Here is a 14,592-nt window from a genome sequence, read left to right on the forward strand (position 1 = left end):
CTGTGGGGAAGCTTTTCTCCTGTTTAGCTGACAAAGCAAATTTTGACAAATAAATTGTATAATGTCTCAATCCTGATGTGATCAATCCCTGATGAACTCCAAGAGCAGAAATATTTTAATTATTCAACATGAAAACTATGTAGTAAAATCCATTTATAATCACAAAAAAGACCAGAAAACAGAGGGATAGTCCCTCACTTGTTCTATTATGTAGGCTCTCTAAGATTGTATTCTATAATAGGTGAAAATCAGTAACTTTTCTTTCCTACAGATCATACGAAGACCCTACTTTGTAGGGCTATTGGGAAAGAATACGCTCTTGATTCTTGTGCTTTCTCGCTGTATCTTGAGTATAATAATGAAGCAGTAATTAAATGTAAAATATTACAGTGGCTTTCATCTTGTTTCCTAGGTCCATGGGGAAGATGTATGGGAGATGAATGTGGTCCAGGTGGTATCCAAACACGGGCAGTATGGTGTGCTCACGTGGAAGGATGGACAACGCTGCCCACAAATTGTAAACAGACAGAGAGGCCTGAGAACCAACAGAACTGTTTCAGGGTTTGTGACTGGCACAAAGAACTGTATGATTGGCAGTTGGGCAATTGGAATCAGTGCCAGCCAGTTATTTCAAGGAATCTTGAAAAACCAGTGGAATGCATCAAAGGAGAAGAAGGAATCCAGATGAGAGACGTAACTTGTGTCCAAAAATCAAATGGGGTTTCTGCTGAGGATGTCATATGCGAGTACTTTGAGCCAAAGCCACGCCTGGAACAGGCATGCCTCATCCCTTGCCGTCAGGACTGTATTGTGGCAGAGTTCTCCCCCTGGTCAGAGTGTTCCAAGACCTGTGGCAACGGGCTTCAGCATCGAACTCGTCACATTGTTGCTCCACCTCAGTTTGGTGGCTCTGCCTGCCCTAACCTGACTGAATTTCAGATCTGTCACTCTATCCCATGTACTACTGAAGAAAGCCTGCATAGCCTGAATGTGGGACCCTGGAGTACATGCTCAGTGCCCCACACAAGACATATAAGGCAAGCAAGGAAACGAGGGAAGAACAAAGAAAAGGAGAAAGACAGAGAAAAAGGAGTTCGGGATCCTGAAGCTCGGGAGCTTATTAAGAAAAAGAGGAATCGAAATAGACAGAACAGACAAGAGAACAAATATTGGGACATACAGATTGGGTATCAGACCCGGCAGGTTACATGTACTCACAAAAATGGAAAAACTGCTGCATTGAGGTAATCACTGTTTATTAACTTGAACATCTGTGTGTCTGTCTGGACTGTGTGTAGTTGGAACTTTAAGAAAAGAATGAAGAATCTCCTAATAATTGTACTGTTGTATACACTTTTATATCAGCATAACGCAATCTATTTCTAACTCTACCTTACCCTGTGAAGTTTAAGATTTTTCCATAATACATTTGAAAAAACATAGCACAAGTGGTGTTGATCATACTAAATATCACTTAAACATGCCCTATTAAGCATTATACACCATCTAGCCTTTGTTTGTCTAAATATGTATCCCAGAAGGCTCACTGAAAGCCTGAGGTTATTCATCAAATGTGCATTCTGTTTCTCTGGCATTTTGGCACATTTTTCCTCCATAACAAGTGAAGCATGGTTGAGACAGGTGATGTCTGCATTATTGTATTTAAAGCTTTGGGTGTACACAGTAATAGGGCTGGGGTGTGAATGTCTAATAGATGCTAGAAAATAACAAGTCAACATATATTTATTCCAGAATTTTTTGTTTTTGAAATGCAAATGTGTGAAGTACTGTTTCCCCTTTACATAATCGGTTTCTGTTACTGATTTTGTGTCCTATGGCTAAGCTCCTGAAAAAGATACTTCTCGCAAAAATGTGTATTTTATTTCCAAATATTTTAATTCTCTCTTTCCTCCTATTCCTCCTATTGCACCTTTCTTCTATATTTCTGGGCACAAAAACTATGCATTTTAATGTAGTCAAATGTAAAGATATGTATCTAGGAGCAGACAATATGGGTCACACTTACAGGATGGGGATGGAAGCAGTGACCCTGAAAAAGATGTTCAGGTTTTGCTGAATAATCAGCTAAACATGAGTTTCGGGTTCAGTGCTGTGACCAACAGAACTAATGAAATCTTTGGATGTATAAAGAGGGGAATATCACTGGGAGTTGGGAGGCTCTGTTACCATCTCTGCATTTGACATTGGTGCAACTGCTATTGGATTACTGTTTTTGTTCTGGTGTCCACAATTCAAGAAGGATGTTGATAAATTGGGAGACTGAGAAGGGTCATGAGAATGACTAAAGGATTAGAAAACATCCCGTATAGTGATAGATTCCAGGAGCTCAATCTATTTATCTTAACAGAGAAGAAGGTTATGGGTTGCTTCATCACTGTTTGTAAGCACTTACATAGGGAACAAACGTTCTAAAATAGCCTCTTCAATCTAGCAGACAAAGGTTTAATGAAATCCAGTGGCTGGAAGTTGAAGCTAGACAAATTCAGACTTGAAATAAGGTACACATTTTTAACCATTGGAACAACTTATCAAAAGTTGTGATGGATTCTCCACCACTGTCAATTCTTAAATCAAGATTGGATGTTTTTTCTAAAAGTTATGCTCTAGTTCAAAGAGGAATTAATTCAGGGAAGTCCTATGACCTATGTTATACAGGAGGTCAGACTAGATGATCACAATTGTCCCTTCTGGCCTTATAATCTATGAATCTATCCTCTTTCTTTTTCTGTGACTTTCTCTCCTCCAATGTTACATTCCTTTCTCTCTTCGAGATCTTCACTCTGATTCTTTCCCCCCCTAGATTTTGACCATTCCGTCTTATCCCTGTATTCCCTTCCATTCTGTTCTACCTCCTGGGCCTCCCTCTCCAACTGGTACTTTCCCTTCCCAAGTCCCTTAGCATGTTTTCCTTCATTTTAATTCTTCTCCCTTCCCTCCATGATCTCTTCTATTTTCTGCCTTCTGTCATATGATCCTCCCCACTTTCTTCCCTCAAGTATAGCAGGTGATTAACTAATATGACTCCCACTGTTATATGAATGACCCTGCTATCTGAATTAACTTGTCACCCACTGCCATTAGATTAACTTGTACTGTGGATATTTCATTTGAATTTTCACTTTGTCATTTAACTCTTCATTCAGTTTTTAAAAGTGTAATTAGTTCAACCATTCCCTCAGGGCAGCATTTAATACCACCCTTCCAATTATGTAAGGTTTTCAGACATGCGGCACAAAAGTTCAAAAAATATTTTAAATCAATTCTTTATTACGTTATATCTATGTCTAGTTACAAGAACCCTCCCAAATATCAGTTACAATAATAAGGTCCATCATTCCTATTACTACTACTTAGTATTACATAACAGTTTTCATTTGCGGATCGCAGTGCTACCCAAAAGTGGTTACGTTTCATTATCCCTAATTTACAGAAGAGGGGAAAAAACAAAACTGAAGGCCCCTTGGGTGTTCGGCTTGAGAAGACATCTAAGGCCTGATTCTCAGGTATACTTATCAGCTGCAGTTCCCCACCTGTTTTGAACTAGGCATCCAAAAAGGAGATAACCAAATTTGAAGGACACTTAGAAATTCTGTCACAAGTGTCTTACTGAAAGTGAGTCAAGAGTAGAGCTGACAATATAATTCAGGTCTCTGGACTCCCAGACTAGTGGCCTGTCCACCAGACTATGATGCCTCCCTTGTAAATGGTCTAAAGACTTGAAAATCTATCATACGGCAAGGAAGAGCAAGTGTTTGTAATGATAGTTCTCAGTGCCATCTTTCAGAAGCAGTACTACAGTAAAAGATGGAACCATGGCATTATCCTTCAAACAGTACACATACCTGTACTGAAAGGTCACTTATTTCTGGGTTTTAAAAGTACACAAATCTTTGCAGGAGTAACCCAAAACATCTAAATTATCATATATTATAAATAATTTTAAAATAAAAAGGAGGCAGAAACTCACAAAGAAACAGTTAATTAATCAAACAAGGATTTGACATAAATAGCAAAGGAAAGAAAATGTACAATTAGCAGTCAATAGCATACCTTACCTCGACCTCTCCAAAGATGCCTAATGTATACAGTAAGTGGAAACACTTGCACTTGAGTATACCCAAATCTCAGGCCCATCAGCATTGTACGCATGCATGTACATCAGGCTATAGAATAGTGGGAACAAAGGGAAGGGTGATTATGTGATTTTATGTAGGAAATACTGGCAATTGAACTTCAGCTTTTGAAGTTGTCTGTCTGCCTGTCTATGCATACATACTGCCCTCTTCACAGTGATTGTATCCCATGATTTCCATTCCAGCATAGATTTATAGCTTCCAGTGCCAAAAGGAACCATTGTGACCATCTATTCTGACCTTCTGTATAACACAGGCCATAGAAGGTCCCCCAGAATAATCACTAAGAGTGTATCTTTTAGAAAAAACATCCAATCTTGATTTTAAAATTGCCCATGATGGAGAATCCACTACGACCCTTGGTAAATTGTTCCAATGGTTAATTACCTTCAGTGTTAAATATGTGCACCTTATTTCCAGTCTGAATTTGTATAGCTTCAACTTCCAGCCATTGAATTGTGTTATACCTTTGTCTGCTAGACTGAAGAGCCCTTTAACCTTCTCTTCGTAAGCTAAATAGATGGAGCTCCTTGAATCAATAACTATAAGGCACGTTGTCTAATCCTTTAGTCATTCTTGTAGTTCTTTTCTGAACCATCTTCAATTTGTCAACATCCTTCGTAAATTGTGGGCACCAGAACTGGATACAGTAATCCAGCAGCAGTCGCACCTGAGCCAAATATAGAGGTAAAATAACCTCTCTATTCATACTTGATATTCCCCTGTTTATGCATAACATTAGCTTTTTTTGGCACCAGCCCCAAACTGGGAGCTCATGTTCAGCTGATTATCCACCATGACCCCCAAATCTTTTTCAGAGTCACTGCTTCCAGGATAGAGTCCTCAAATCCTGTAAGTATGGCCTGCGTTTGTTGTTCCTAGATGTATACCTCTACATTTTGCCATATTAAAACACACATTATTTGCTTGCACCCAGTTTTCCAAGTGATCCGATTTGCTCTGTATGAGTGACCTGTCCTCTTCATTATTTATCACTCCTCCAATTTTTGTTTTTTCTTCCAGGTCATTGATAAAAATGTTAACTAGCATAGGGCCAAGAATTGATCCTTGTGGGATGCCACTGGAAATGTACCCACTTGATGATGATTTCCCGTTTACAGTTACGTTTTGAGACTGATCAGGTAGCCAGTTGTTAATCTGTTTAATGCGTGCCATATCAGTTTTTATCATTCTGATTTTTTAATCAAAATCTTGTGCAGTACCAAGTCAAATTCCTTACCAAAGTCTAAGGATATTATAACAACACTATTAACTTTATCAACCAAACCTGTAATCTCATAAAAAATATCAAGTTAGTTAGGTAGGGTCCAGTTTTTCATAAATCCCATGTTGATTTGCTTTAATTACATTACCCTCGTTTAATTCTTTTTTTAATCAAATCCCATATCCTCTGCTCCATTATCTTGCTCGGGATGAATATCAGACTGACAGACCTATACTTACCTGGGTCATCCCATTTACCCATTTTAAAAATTGGCACAACATTAGTTTTCATCCAATCTTCTGGAACTTCCTCATTGCTCCAAGACTTATTGAAAATCAGTATTAACAGTTCAGCAAGCTCCTCAACCAGGTCTTTTAAAACTCTTGGAGGCAAGTTATCTGGACCTGTTGATTTAAAAATGTCTAACTTTGCTTCTGGTTACACAGAGCAGTGGTTCCCCGCCTCTGGGGTTGAGGGTCCCTAAGAGCCGCAGGGTTACCAGTAGGGTATCAGCAAGGACTATCTGGAAGTAACTCCAGAGGCAGCCACAGCACCAGTAAAGAGCACATGCAGCAGTGGGCAGCCCAGTGGCAGCAACAGCAGCCCAGGGACCAGGCCCCTTAGACACAACAGGACCAAGAGCTTTTCCTTTGCAGGGGTTAAATGAAACCTGCTTGCCCTGGAAAGAAGCAGAGGAGGATAGCATTGGGTGCAGGAGTTCACCTTCAGTGGAGGTTTCTCCTTCGTGAGCGATGTGCGAGTGGGTCCTGCGGGGGGGGGGGGGGCAGGGTGGTTGGATACCATGGTTGAGACCCCCTCCCCCACAGAGCAGAGAATTGGTAGGAAGGAGAAGTGGGCAAAGGCAGGGACTCTTCCAGAGGTTGAAATCACTCACCTATGGGAGGGCCACAAAGTCTGTTCTCACAAAATTTGGAAAGTGGTGTGAAGCTGTGGTGCCCATAAACTTTCCCTTGGGTAGGGACTCCTCTGTACGTGGATTGAGTATTGGAATGGTTTTCTTCGGGAGCTGAAGCGTGAGCTTCACATGCTGCTAGCAGCTGGACCACCAACCTTGGATGGGATAGTGGATTTCCTGGGTCCTAGTTCCAAGACATTAGAGGGTAGGCAAGGCAACCTCCCTGTGGTGGAATTTGGGCATTGGCCCCTCCCTGGGTGCAGGATCAAAATGGCAGTAGACAACAGGGCGTGGGTCCTTCCAGCAGGCAGAATGTTATAGAACAAACAGCTTTAATCCAGTTCAGAGACGAAAGTATAGCAAGAGGGGTCAATGTCATTGAGACCTCCTGCATGGGGGACTGCACATGGTGTGGTGAGTGCCTCCACAGTTAACCGTCACAGGAAGGGAGGCTTAACCATGGTACACCTTCTCAAAGCCAATAGAGAAAATATGTAAAGGGCAATACATGCCATAATGAGATTATTTCTATGAGGAACTCATGATGGAAGGTTGGGGAGAGAGCGATGGTGATGATATAGCCTTGTCAAAGTATAGCAAATTAGTCTGTCAGGCCCACAGTGCTTTTAGGGCTGTCCATGGGCCCATGCTGAGAAACTTTGGCTGCAGTATGCATGGAAATGAGGTGGGCCCAGGCTGATATTGAAATATGATTAGAATGGATGACTTTGGTTCATTTGTCGTCGTCATTTGTACTGATGATGGCTTATAGGTTCCACGGCAGGCAAGCTGGGGACCTACAACTATGGTGGGCATTCACTGAGGGAAATGACACAGGTTTTATGCAAATACAAAATCTGAGCAGTTCCTGAAGGTTCTACCCAGAGGGGCTCAGAGCTGGGTAAGGCGCTTCCAGACGGCCTCAGTGGGGGAAACGGTGGAGTGAGCTGAGGCCTTCTTTGAGGTGGAAGGAGGCAATCAGTATGGGCACTACAGTAAGCTAAAAGGAGTTCACCAGGGGGTGGCCCAGGGAACCCTCAAGGGGCAAAGACCCCGAGTGTCCTAAATCAGGGGGTGCACAGCACCTACAAGGGACCTGGGGAGCCCTGCAGTTTATTGCAAATAGTAGTGGGAGGGGACCAGGGATCCTCATGGTTTGCTTCAGGTGTGGCTAGTCAAGGCATGTTAACAAAAAATTGCCCGATTACGGAATGTGACTACCTAAACTGTTACTAAAGTGGGACCAAACAGGGGTGTGGTTTGGGGGTAGGATTTAAGTTAAGACTGTGTTCTGGTTGTTTGTTAACCTTTGTTATAAAAATCAACCCCCTTGACTGAGACTGGGCATGGCAACACATGCTTGGAGCGGGGGAGCAGTGGCAGCTCCCAGTTACAGTGGCATATCTTCCTCAGAAGAGTGTTCAGGATGATCAGAGGAATGGACGGCCTATCGTATGAGAGGAGACTAAACGAGCTTGACTTATTTATCGTAGCAAAAAGAAGGCTGAGAGTGGATATGGTTGCTCTATGTAAATACATCAAGGGGATAAATACCAGGGATGGTGAGGCCCCATTTAAGTTAAAGGACAATGTTGGCACAAGAACAGATGGGTATGAGCTGGCCATTAATAAATTTAGGCTGGAAATTAGAAGAAGGTTTCTAGCCATAAGAGGCGTGAGGCTCACAATAGGTATAGTGGGGGCAAACAACTTAAAACTAATTAAGGGAGAGCTTGACAAATTTGAGTGTATGAGTACTGGATGAAGGGTTTCTTCTGATGGACAGGGTGGGCCAGTCCTCTCAAGTGTGGTACTGAAAATTCTGTCTCTCAGGTGCTTAGCTGGTAGGCCTTGCTCATGTGCTAAGGGCCTAAATGATCGCCATATGTGGGGTCAGGAAGGAATTTTCCCCCAGGAGAGATTGATTTTGGGGCCTTTTTTGCCTTCCTCTGCAGTATGGGGCACAGGTCGTTTGCCAGGACCATTCAGGTATATCTCCCTTCATCAGTTCCCCACCATTGAAGGGACCTTGGGCGTTGGCGTGTCTCAGTCTCTCCAATTCTCTGTCTGTGGCACATAATACTGTGGGTTCCACTTATTAGCAACCTCTTGCTTCCCAGCAAAAAGTTGGTATTATCCAAAAGTTGCCCAAGGCAGGTTTGCGGGGCTGTAGCCTGGCAAGGAAGCAGTGAGATGTGCCTCTCCTGGCTGCAGCCTCGCAAACCTGCCTGTGGGACTACCAACAAGAAAGGAAGTGCTGGGTTGTGCTCAACCCGCGCCCCCAGTGCCAGGGTAGGATGCAGCTTGGAGAATGCAATAGAGATATTGTGCAGCTCTGTGGCCCCCAATGCCTCTGTTCCTTATGGAAAGCCCCAGGGTCTGGGCTGCAGACCCCTTCCTGCTGCTGCCCTGCTCACAGTCTCCCTTCCCAACCTCCCTTCCCAGCCCACAGTACTGGGACTCTGGCAGGGGTTCCCATGTTGGGCAAGTCCCGGGCTGCAGGCAGGTTTGTGGGGCCGCATTCAGGGAAGGAGGAACAGGGACATGCCAAGCACTAGCCACAGACAGGTTTCTGGGGCTGCCTTCAGGGAAGGCACATCCCAGAGCTTCCTTCCCTGACTGCAGCCCTGCAAACCTTGCAGCTGGGGCCTTTCTTCCAATAAAAAATTGTTACTAAGCATCATGTCTGTTGCTGATATCTGAATCCTATTCACATAAAGTCAATAGAATGGGATCATTCTGCAGCAAGATGTTGCTATTAAGTGTATTAAGCTTTATTGGGATTGCTGTTAAGCGGCATCCACCGTAGTTTAGTCTCCTGAGGGCTGTAATACTTTGGTTTAATTTTGGTTATTGAGTTTAGTGTGGGTACTAGGGGCTAGTTGTGACCTGTCATGTACAGCAGGTCAGGCACATCATGACATGACACAGAATGGTTATGTTATATATTATTATGGAGGTTTCAGAGTAGTAGCCGTGTTAGTCTGTATTCACAAAAAGAAAAGGAGTACTAGTGGCACCTTAGAGACTGAATGCATCCGATGAAGTGAGCTGTACCTCACGAAAGCTTATGCTCAGATAAATTTGTTAGTCTCTAAGGTGCCACTAGTACTCCTTTTCTTTTTATTATTATGGAGGGTTTTGGTCTAGCTGGGTATTTTAGTTTACAGTGAATACTGTTAAGCATTAGTCTGTTTAGGACCTTATCTATTGTAGTGTTGGGATTCCCTCCAAGACATCTTTCCACTTGGCTTCCCAGGAACTCAGTTTGACTCCAGCCTTCATCACTCAGGTATCTTTATTTGGCATACAGCAGTGTTACGCTGAGTTGGTCAGACTCAAACACAAAGGGGATGGATTCAGGGTAAATTACAGCTCCAAAGAACCTTCTCCCTTTATACACATTACACACGTCATTCCATTTACTATACATCGCATCACACATTTTTGGATTGGCTGGTTAGTTTGCGGGAACGAATCCCTCTGCAGCATGCACTATCCATGCTTCGACTTCCTCTTTATCTCATCTCTACATTCTTAATTTATTTTGTCCCTTGTTCTAGTTCATAGCAGATAGTTCCCTGGTGTTCTCGCTTAGACATTCTGTATTCATAGCCTACTGACCTATTTATTTATCTTATATAGCACAAACATTCTCTTTTCAACCTGATCATTTCCTTCACTACTTCTGTCTTCCAAAAAATGAGACTTCCCTCCATGTGTTAATTACTCATATTGGACCAGGCCTGAGCTACATTCCTCTGCTTCCATCTTTCTTTTTATATTAGCATTTGTTTCATTTCCATCATATTTCTGTGCTTTCTCTTTCAAGTTTATTACCCAAAAGCACATTCCCAAGCCCACAGTGGTGGTAATCCATTTGAACCGCCATCAATATTAGGCTTAAAGTACGAACCAGGGGGGATGCAAGCTCACTTCATCTGGTATAGCCCACCATGGTGTTTCCACTGCCTGAACAATATCATTCCCAATTGCTTAGTGCTTAGCTGTTAGTTAGGCAATGGTCACCAATTGCTCTATTTTCCTTTGTACCAAATCAGCAGTATTAACGGACAAGGATGGTACGGGTGCAAAGAGATGGGTCACCAATTATTCTCATTCATTGTTGTCTGTCACAGCCTCTGTCACGTTCTCCTTCATCTGTATGTTTGGCGATACGGTATGGGTCCCAATCTGAGTCAGCGAGGTGAGGTTCAAACAAAACCCATCCAGACTCCCTTGGTATGGTGTCCCCACTGAAAAGTTGTGATATTCCAGAACACATACTGTATACCCACGCTGTACTACCTCCTTCACTCTCTTTTTAAAGGCTAGTCGTGCCCAACCTCCCTCCATTGGTCTCAAGTTGCAGTGGGGGAGGTTTAGGTTGGATATTAGGAAAAACTTTTTCACTAGGAGGGTGGTGAAGCACTGGAATGCGTTACCTAGGGCGGTGGTGGAATCTCCTTCCTTTGAGGTTTTTAAGGTCAGGCTTGACAAAGCCCTGCCTGGGGTGATTTAGTTGGGGATTGAATCATAGATCATCAGGGTTGGAAGGGACCTCAGGAGGTCATCTAGTCCAACCCCTTGCTCAAAGCAGGGCCAATCCCCAATTTTTGCCCCAGATCCCTAAATGGCCCCCTCAAGGATTGAACTCACAGCCCTAGGTTTAGCAGGCCATTACTCAAACCACTGAGCTATCCCTCCCCTGGTCCTGCTTTGAGCAGGGGTTGGACTAGATGACCTCCTGAGGTCCCTTCCAAACCTGATATTCTATGATTCTATTGTGGTCAGGTTCATTCGGGCTGAGCATTCACAGAACCATCTGTGCTAGATTTGTTTACAGCAGGCTGTGTTTATTTCATCTCCTCCTTGTGTTGCCATTTTCACACTGAGATAATGCTGATTATAGGTCCAATTCTTTATTTTACCTATACTGTTGACATATGCCAGTTCTCTAGGATTCCCTATCCATCTACAAACAGCAATCATAATTGTCATAGTTGAATTATTAATTGGACCCTGTGCCCAAGGTCCAGAATCTTCTGGCCTTGCAAATTGCAAATTTTCTTTCCCAATATTATGAATTTCTTTTTCCACTAGTGTGGTTTAGATACATGTGTTGTTTAATAACCTTCACAATTCCACCTATTTTATTTCTTTTATTCCATGCATTAGATGCATAATACATTTGTTACCATATATGCTGCACTCAATTGCCTTAGAAACATTGATATTATGTAATAAATTAATTACAGTATTTCTAGATATCAGTGAGTTAATTTTAACTTTTCATTCCTTAATGTTTGCCGAATTTTATTGGGAGACCCCAATTTCTGTGCCACCTAGTATTTCTGCCACTGTGTCCCTTCTGGCTCTACGTTTCTGTAGAGTATCTTAAAAAAAAAAAAAGTATGGTTGAGGTGCTTACTTTGGGCTGGTGCAGGGTGTTGTGTTATTTATTATTTGCCAAAACAGCTGAGTTCTATTTACATGCACGTTCACCAATTATTTTGGGCCTACCAAAGTACAATTATTTTGCCTTAGGAAACCCCCAGACTTGCTTATTTGCCACAACATTTAGCACCTTTTGAATAATGTATTATCGACCCATAGACTCAATCAACTGTTTTTGTTGTTCTGCATTGTGTCTTTAATCCTCAATGGTGAATTTCCTTGCATTTGACAGTCTGGCATAGCCTATACATTTTTAATATTGTTTTAGGAGACTAATGTAAATTAAGCATGGGTGCCCATAGCGTTATTCGGTCAGAGTTCATTTCTGTTCTAAGTACCAGCTTCATCATTGTACTGAGGCTGCAGTTATGACACTCGCCTGTCAATATTACTGAAGTCTTGACAAATCACACCCAAATCTGGATTTAAGATGGAAATGTACACCCTGCATTGAATAACTGAAACACTAGCACTGAACCTTTTCTCTCCCCAACATCCTATTTGTTTAAGACTTTTCAAATGCTGAAAGAGTGTTTAGTTCTTTGACTGTATGGTCACATTTGTGCACAAACAAATCAAGACCAAATGCTTTTATGGAAGATATGCGTTAGCCAAACACAAATGATTGGTCTAAGTGCATGGGTAACTGTAAATTTAATGGTCTGTGCTATACGGGAGGTTAGACTAGATGATCTAATGGTCCCTTCTGGCCTTAATTTCTATGAATGTTGAGTACCCAGTGCTCTCTTAACTTCAGCATAAGATGAGGATCCCCATCAATACACAGGATTGGGCCTAGGATCTTTAGCACAGATTTTTCCACACCACCCCCTCAGGCATCTTTTTGAATATATCGCCAGAGAATTTCTATCAACTCGTCTTAACAAGAGTGCTGAACAGTTAAATAATTCAAGAATTTTAAAGTGTGAGATTCTATCTGAGATTTAGAATTCATTGTATTTATGCCATGTAACTACTCTGTAACTATTCATGTAACTTTTGGTTCTTCTTTGAGTAGTGTCCCTATGGGTGCTGCACTGTATGTCTGTCTGTGTCCCTGCACTGCTGATTGGAGAACTTCAGTAGCAGTGTCCGTTGGCCCCACACATGTGCTGTCTTTCCTCGTGCTGCACCACGAAGCTAGTCAGCGCACATACAGGCTAACTCTCCTCAGTTCCTTCTCAACAGCCCCTGGCTAGAGATGGAGCCATTAGCAGACCTTAAATGCTACTGCTCTTTTGTTTGCTTTTCACAGTTAGGTAGTTGTTCCCTAGTTGTAGTCTAGTTGTTGTTCTTCTGTTCTTTCTACCCTTAAAAAAATATTATTTTTCTCCCGCCTTTTTTCCCACCAGGGACCCTTCCCCTTAGCAGGGTATGTCTAGCTCCCTGGGCTTCACGAAATGCTGCACTTGCAACAAGTCGATCCTACGCATGGATAAGCACTCTCAGTGCATCCACTGCCTTGGTGAGGGCCACATACAATAAAATGCACCCTCTGCTAGCAGCTCTGGCTGAGATCGCACAAGGACAAAGAGTTTTGCCAGATTATCTTCATGGAGGCAGGTCTCTGACCTTAGTCTCCCAGAGGACGTGAGTCTTCCCCACAACCTTCGATTTCTAAGGGAATTGGGTCAAAGAAACAGACTAGGGACTCCTCTCACAAGACCTCCAAGAAGAGTGTGGGAAGTCCCCAAAGGGAGCCTAGAGACAATTGCAAGTGATCACCATCTCACTCAGTATCCTCCACACTGCTGGCACAGAGACCAAGGTCTGGCACCAATGCATGACCACCTTTTGCTACTGTCATAAATATAAAGGGAAGGGTAACAACCTTCCTGTATACAGTATTATAAAATCCCTCCTGGCCAGAGGCACAAAATCCTTTTACCTGTAAAGGATTAAGAAGCTCAGATAACCTGGCTGGCACCTGACCAAAAGGACCAATAAGGGGACAAGATACTTTCAAATCCGGTGGGGGAAGAGGGGCAAAAGGTTTTGGTCTGTCTGTTCTGAGTGCTTGCCGGACCCAGATCAAGGAAGCAAGCAATCCAAATCCATTAAAATCAGTAAGTACTAGCAAGAGAATGCATTAGCTTATTTTTGTTTTGGCTTGTGATTTTCTCTGTGCTGAGAGGAAGGTGTAGTCCTGGTTTTCTTTTTGTAACTTTAAAGTTTGGCCTAGAGGGAAATCCTCTGTGTTTTGAATCTGATTGTACTGTAAAATTACCTGCCATCCTGAGTTTACAGAGGTGCGTCTTTTACTTTTTTTTCCCCCTTATAATAAAGTTCTGTTTTTTAAGAATATGGTTGGGTTTTTAGTGTCCTACAATACCAAGAGTATGGTTTGTGCTCACCTTGTTTATTTTTCAAGCCTCCCCAGGAAAGGGCGTGTAGGCTTGGGGGGATATTTTGTGGGAATAGGAACTCCAAGTGGTCCTTTCCCTGATTCTTTGTCTAAATCAATTGGTGGTGGCAGCATACCTCAATCCAAGGACAAATAGAGATTTGTGCCTTGGAAAAGTTTTTAACCTAAGCTGGTAGAAATAAACTTGGGGGGGGGGGGTCTTTCATGCGGGTCCCCACATCTGTACCCTAGAGTTCAGACTGGGGAGGGAACCCTGACAGCTACAGGTACCACTGTCAGACACACGGACCCTATGGGCACAGGCTCTGACTCTTCAATACCGAGAGACAAGAGTAAGCAAAAGAAGATGCTCCCAGTTTGCAAGTCCACCTCGGTACAGCCAGCGGCAGCTCACCCAGCACTGGAGAGACCGGTACAGACAAGGTCTCTGTCTCCCTCAGCACTGCCGCCAACACTGGGATGTTCAGAATTCCAC

General features: G+C 42.8%; 1 protein-coding gene across 8 annotated transcripts in view; it reads left to right on the forward strand.

Moving 5' to 3' along the window:
• The window catches only part of THSD7A (thrombospondin type 1 domain containing 7A), a 522,569-nt gene that overhangs the window by 313,732 nt on the left and 194,245 nt on the right, over positions 1 to 14,592 (forward strand). For all 8 annotated transcript variants that reach the window (XR_006289020.1, XM_043541145.1, XM_037890601.2 and 5 more), the window contains one exon: positions 413 to 1,244. Coding sequence is in view for 7 of the 8 variants with exons in the window: in XM_043541145.1 (XP_043397080.1) it covers positions 413 to 1,244 (832 nt within the window). In the remaining variant the exon portion in view is untranslated. The remainder of the gene's footprint in view (positions 1 to 412; positions 1,245 to 14,592) is intronic.

The sequence above is a fragment of the Chelonia mydas genome, chromosome 2 (genome assembly GCF_015237465.2).
Source record: "Chelonia mydas isolate rCheMyd1 chromosome 2, rCheMyd1.pri.v2, whole genome shotgun sequence".
Classification (NCBI taxonomy): domain Eukaryota; kingdom Metazoa; phylum Chordata; order Testudines; family Cheloniidae; genus Chelonia; species Chelonia mydas.